At 35.5% G+C, this 6674-nt stretch overlaps 1 protein-coding gene across 1 annotated transcript in view; it reads right to left on the bottom strand.

Annotated features, from left to right (window-relative positions):
• Positions 1-6674, bottom strand: part of LOC106881014 (SCO-spondin) — a 26812-nt gene that overhangs the window by 16611 nt on the left and 3527 nt on the right. The window contains exons 6-8 of the mRNA XM_014931200.1: positions 5042-5103; positions 1096-1200; positions 763-927 (exon numbers count right to left, since the gene is read on the bottom strand). Of these exons, the coding sequence (XP_014786686.1) occupies positions 763-927; positions 1096-1200; positions 5042-5103 (332 nt within the window). The remainder of the gene's footprint in view (positions 1-762; positions 928-1095; positions 1201-5041; positions 5104-6674) is intronic.

Genomic DNA, 6674 nt, shown 5'->3' on the forward strand with positions numbered 1-6674 from the left:
TTAAAAAAATAAATTTTTTTTAAAAACTCAGAATTTCACAGGTTTAATATTTTAGCTTCTCTTAAGGTGCTGAGTTGGCAGAATTGTTAGCATGCTTCCCAACCACATGGTTCCAAGTTCAGTCCTACTGCCTGGCACCTTGGGCAAGTGTCTACTATAGCCTTGAGCCAACCAAAGCCATGTGAGCGGAAGAAACCTGTCATATATATATATATATATATATATATATAGGTGAGAAAGTTGGTATATATATATATATGTATATATATATATATATATGTATATATATATATATGTATATATATATATGTGTCTGTGTCTATCCCCCCCACCATTGCTTGACAACCAATTTTGGTATGTTTACGTCCCTGTAACTTAATGGTTCAGCAAAAGAGACTGACAGAGTAAGTATTAGGGGTTAATTTGTTTGACTAAAGGCGGTGCTCCAGCATGGCCGCAGTCAAATGACTGAAACAAATAAAAGAATCATATTTGTACATCAATCATATCAGATAAATCCAATAACAGAAAAGTAATGTTTCAAATCAGTCCAAAAATGTTTCTATGCTCATTCATTTTGGTGATTAAGATTTTCAAGAGGATGCTCAAAGTGATTTTTCATTGCCCACCAAAAATATCTAGGCGGTGCACTTGCACCCCCTGCATCACTAGTTACCATTCTCCTCCACCACCTAGACCCATAAAGACCCCAAGCAACTTCCCTGTTTGTTGGTTGAAGAGACAAAACTAAAAAAAACTTACTTTGATAATTGCATTTGATGCACTCTTTTCCAATAAGTCCCCAAGATCCTGTGTTGCGTTGACTACAACAGTCAGCAAGTGTTACAACTTTGCCAGCAAATTTTTTGTATCCAGGACCATAACAAGCAGATTTCTCAAAACAATATTTCAGCACACTAGTTGTATCTTGAAAATAAAAATGTATTAACATAGTTTATACATAACAAAATTTAACTCAAATCAAGTTAATTTCACAAGCTGGTTGTTCCATTGATTAAATCAAGTGAGACATTCGCCATCATAACCAATGAATTACCAGTAGAGTATATAGTATAGTAATCAAAATCCATTTACCTGATACTTTGTTTTCACAGCGGTAACCTACAAATCCCTTTCTGCAATTACATTTATCAGCAGCAAAGCATACTCCATCATTTTTACAAGGAGGAATGCACAAAGCTAAAAAAGAAAATAGACAATACTTTATTGCAAACCTCCAACATCCAGCAACTGATTTGGTAGACACCCACAACGTCATCCACCATCTTTCCAACAACAATCTTGGGCACCTATTTCAATTCCATATGTCTAACTCTCATAAACATGCTTACAAAATCAATAAACAGCACAGCCCCCAGACATTCAGAAACATTTTTTAATGCTCAGAATTGCTGAAGCGTGGAATAAATTACTTGCATCAGTTGTTAGCTGTTGAGACATTACACCCTTCAAAACTTCCATGCTTCCTGAAAATCACCAATACTACACCTGATGTTCCACCCACCACACACTTTTTCTTTTAAACAACTTGTTGACTGTTCACTTTCTGCGCATTAGACTATGTACTGTTCATGTACTTTTAGTTACCTTTTCTGATGAGTTTTGGTGCAACAGAGCACTGTATACAATAAGTTTGTTATTACCATGTGCCTTTTCTTTATATGTAAGCCTATTTTCTGTTTTTGTTTTTGTTTTTTCTTACAGTGAAAAAGCACAGGTATGACAGTGTGGTTAAGAAATTCACTTCCAGTTCATGTAGTTCAGTCCTACTGCATGGCACCTTGAGCAAGTGTCTTCTACCATAGCCATGGGACAACCAAAGTCTTGTGAGTGAATTTGATGAACAGAAATTGAAAGAAGCCTGTCATATATATATATATTGCATGTGTATATGCATGGGTACAAGAATGTTTGGGGCTCCAAGTCTTGGCATTGCATCACACCATAGCTGTAAACAAGTGTCCAGCTTTAGGGAAATATTTCCTTACTTTGAAACAGGATAGGGTTGGTGACAGGAAGGGCATCCAGCTGTAGAAAATCAACATAACATCTATTCATTCAATTGTTTACCTAAGTTTCCCTTGAGATTACATAACATTTATGGAAATTTCATTTAATAGTTGGGTCCTTCCTGCACAATATATATATATTAAACCATTCTTGCTCTAGATGTTTCTTGATTCATTAACATTTCCCGAGTTTCCTAAGGCTAACTCTCTGGGGCCTCTCTGCTTCTTGTTTATAACACATTTCTTAAATATATTGGATACTAGCAGAGATACCCAGCATTGCTCGGGATTAAAATGGCATAATTTGTATATAATATATTACAGTTATGTTGAAACAGGTGTTATGGGAAAGGGCAGCATTGACAACAAAACATTTGTGGAGTAAATGATGGGATAATTCGACAAAGTAACATGCTATGCATTCATTCGGAGTATTTCAGGCCCTAACCTGTCATGGAAAATTGGGGGTGGGGGTTATGTGATTTTTGAATGCACCAAAAAGCTGTCAGTGGATATACTTTCTTTTGCAGCAGTCGGCACTGTGTCTAACACGACTCGTAATCTGAAATTTTGACACCTCCTCCAGGTTTGTTGTCCTACATCACTTATAAAGCAAATTTGGAGGGTAATCATTCGTTTTGATTGCCTTTGGAGGAACTGTGGTTGTTCATTTGTGGGTAACATGGAACTAATGAGGTGATAGACTTGCTCTTGAACTTTGACGTCAGCGTAAATTCATGTTTAACCATCTTATTAGATGCAGTAAAGGATTTCATTTGAAATGCAGAGTTGTATTGTCTGATAATATTCAGCAAATCCTTTGACTGGATGGAAATGCCTTCTAGAAGATCCATAAGAGGTTGAGAAAGAGCCAGTAGTTCTGACAATGTTACCAGACCACCTGAGCAGCACATACTATTTGTTTCATTTGAAAATATTACACTACAGAAACATCAATTTGTGTTTAGCACACCAATTTCGACAGAGTTATCATTTTTATAAGAACGGGATGCAACATATTTGAAAACACCTTCAGGAGTTGTGAAGAACGAATTTGTACATAGTCTGTTACTGAGAGCTATTCTATTGGACCTCTGTCTAATTATTAAAACATTGATTTAATGATCCAGCATTAAGTGCTGCAGCATGCATTTGCTGATCTTGGGAAAGTCACATCTCCCTTCTCTCTTGAAACACTGTCTGACGTGCTGCAGCAACCTTTGCTGATCTTGAGAAAATCTCATCTTGCTTCTCTCTTCAGACTCCCGCCTTCGGTTTTCTACAATCCTCCTTGCTTTATACTTATTTCTGGAGAGATTATATCCTTTCTTTGGTGGCATATTTTTTTCAATATTGTAAACAAAAAGTTATGAACATAGAAACAAATTATACATTAATCCCTATTTTTGTAAGCAGTTGTATGTATGTAGTATGTTTCATTTTTTTATGCAGTATAAATTAACCAACCAGAAGCACATGTATGAACTGATAATTTAACAGTAAATGCCACAATAATTTATTATAGATAAATTTTTTATATATATATATAGTAATCATCATCATCATCATCGTCGTTTAACGTCCGCTTTCCATGCTAGCATGGGTTGGACGATTTGACTGAGGACTGGTGAACCAGATGGCTACACCAGGCTCCAATCTGATTTGGCAGAGTTTCTACAGCTGGATGCCCTTCCTAATGCCAACCACTCAGAGAGTGTAGTGGGTGCTTTTACGTGTCACCCACTACACACTCTGAGTGGTAAGCACATGTATTAAATGTTAATTCAAGGGTAAATATGTAGCTGTAAATACCTTGCAGCCTTGCAACTGTTGCAATAATTATTAACTGGGAATTGAACGGTAAATCTGTATTATATACCTTGGAGCTGCCACCTCATTGTTTTTTGTCAAGAGTTTCAACTCCAGCAGTTTGCTATGTCAGTCAACACATACACTGACACACCGTTCTGCTGTGATGGCTCATTTTGTGTTTCTCCCACTCATTCTGTAAAAATTTATTTGAAGAGAGCAGAAATTGGAAGAATAGAAACTGAAAAGGACAGAGAGAATGAAAGTGAAGGAGATGAAAAAGTGAAAGATATATGTATGTGTACATGAAATGGATGTGTGTGTGTGTACGTGTGTGTGTGTACGTGTGTGTGTGCGTGTGTACGTGTGTGTGTGTGTGTACATGTGTGTGAGAGAGAAAGAGAGAGATAGGGTAAGTGAAGGTGTGTGTCATGATGATTGATGTCTTTTAAGGTACACCCACATAGAAAATGTGACGTCATCATCATATAAAATGTTTACAATAGCTGATTTATGGAAAAGATTATAAAGTAAAATTTTTGAAATGAAAATATGTGAATAGAAATTAAGCTTAATTTGTAGCCGAAATAGTACTGAATCTTTTGATGCCCTATATGTTAAAATCGGTAACTCGGTTTTGGAATGCATAATATATATATATAGGACAGAATGCATAATATATATATAGGACAGACTTCTTTCAAACTGAAAGTATTATCTCACATTACTATAGAGACGTAATACTGAAATAGTGTAAGAGATAAGAGATTGCTCTGGGCTTGCATTAGGCAAGAAGTTGAAAATTTTTTTGGCCCATAACACTGCATGGACCCTAAGTAAGACATGTGTAAAATTTGAAAGAAATCAGTTGTGTAGTTCTTGAGTTTTAGGGATTCAGATAGACAGACTCACAGACAGACACACATTCTTATCTTTATATATATATATATATAGAGATAGATATAGATAGATTATAGATGCAGTTCTTGTTTCCGCTTTATGTTCTATAGATAAGAACAGCTGCTGTGTGCTCCTGTGGAATTTACCACTGCACAGGAGACAATCTCTTCAAGAATGCTTTCTATAAATTCCATCCAACCCATACAGACATGGAAAGAGGGACAAAATGATGATGAGAATTATCGACCCTCTTTAATAATGTTTATTTTATGATAAATGGTTTATGATATTTAGGTACTTACGAATGTGACATTTAGTTCCTGACCAACCAGGGCAGCAAACTAATTCCTTTCTTATTCTTAACCTAAAATGAGATTAAAAGTTTAATATCATATGTTGCAAAACAAAAATAAATCAAATTTTTTTCCACATTTGTAATAGAAAACAAAAAGATCTGTTTGCTTTTTGTATTTACTAAGTATAAAGTGACATATATTATCAAACTAATCAATAATTATATGCACAAAATGTCTGAGATAATTATTTACTCTTTTACTTGTTTGAGTCATTTGACTGTGGCCATGCTGGAGCACCGCCTTTAGTCGAGCATATCAACCCCAGGACTTATTCTTTATAAGCCTAGTACTTATTCTATCGGTCTCTTTTTGTGGAACTGCTAAGTTACAGGGACGTAAACACACCAGCATCAGTTGTCAAGCGACGGTGGGGGGACAAACACACATACATATATATATATATATATATATATATATATATATACATATATACGACAGGCTTCTTTCAGTTTCCGTCTACCAAATCCACTCACAAGGCTTTAGTCGGCCCGAGGCTATAGTAGAAGACACTTGCCCAAGGTGCCATGCAGTGGGACTGAACCCGGAACCATGTGGTTGGTAAGCAAGCTACTTACCACACAGCCACTCAAGATTATAATTTTTCAGCTTTTCACTGAATGTGGAAATTGAAATCAAAACGTAAAGACAGACGAAATACCATTAAGTAGTGTACTAACAAGTCTGCCACCTCACCAATTTAAATCTCTTCTAAATTAAGATAAATTAAATTTATGTAATTTACATCAAAGAGTACAGAACATGCACATTTATTATTCTTTTTACATTTCTTCTACATAATAAAGTGGTTCCCAACCTGGGATCCATGCAAAATTTCACATATATATATATACATATAAGGATTAGCATACTAAAAGGGGTTCATGGGAAAACTCATTTAAATAAAAGGCTTAGGAACTACTGTTGAGAATCACTGTGAAAAGGCTGAGAACCACTGATTATAGTATAAAGTTCTTAAAGCTCCTAGCTGTTGGTAGCCATGTATAAAGTTATTTCATCTTCTTTTGGGATCATTAAATTCATTACACAGTTTTTGTTTAAAAAAAAAAAAGGCCTAACTGACATTTCCATTTTTTACCACCCTCAGTCATTAACTGTTCAGCAGTAGAGAAAAAAAAAAAAGAGACAGGAACTTCTTCAAGTCTATCTTGCATAAACGTTGTTAATGTACTTACAGATATCTTCTATGAACCAATTTCACAAAACAGTTTGGCAAGAACAATATCATTTGGAAATCCAACTAAAAAGCTAATCTCTAAACATGAAACTCTTCATGTCTGTATTTGTAATTTTCTGTCCAGCAACTTTATAAAGAGTTCTATTATAATTTCTTTCACTTCTTTCAGTCATTGAACTGTGGCCATGCTGGGGCACCACTTTGAAGGATTGAGTTAAACAAACTGAACCCCATTTTCCATTCTTAAGCTTGATACTTATTCTTCCAGTATCTATGCTAAACTGCTAAGTTATGGGGACATAAACAAACTGACACCCGTTGTCAAACTGTGGTGGAGGACAAATAAAAACACACAAACCACACATGCACAGACCCCCCCCCCCC

This window comes from Octopus bimaculoides, chromosome 2, assembly GCF_001194135.2.
Source record: "Octopus bimaculoides isolate UCB-OBI-ISO-001 chromosome 2, ASM119413v2, whole genome shotgun sequence".
In the NCBI taxonomy this organism is placed as follows: Eukaryota; Metazoa; Mollusca; class Cephalopoda; order Octopoda; family Octopodidae; genus Octopus; species Octopus bimaculoides.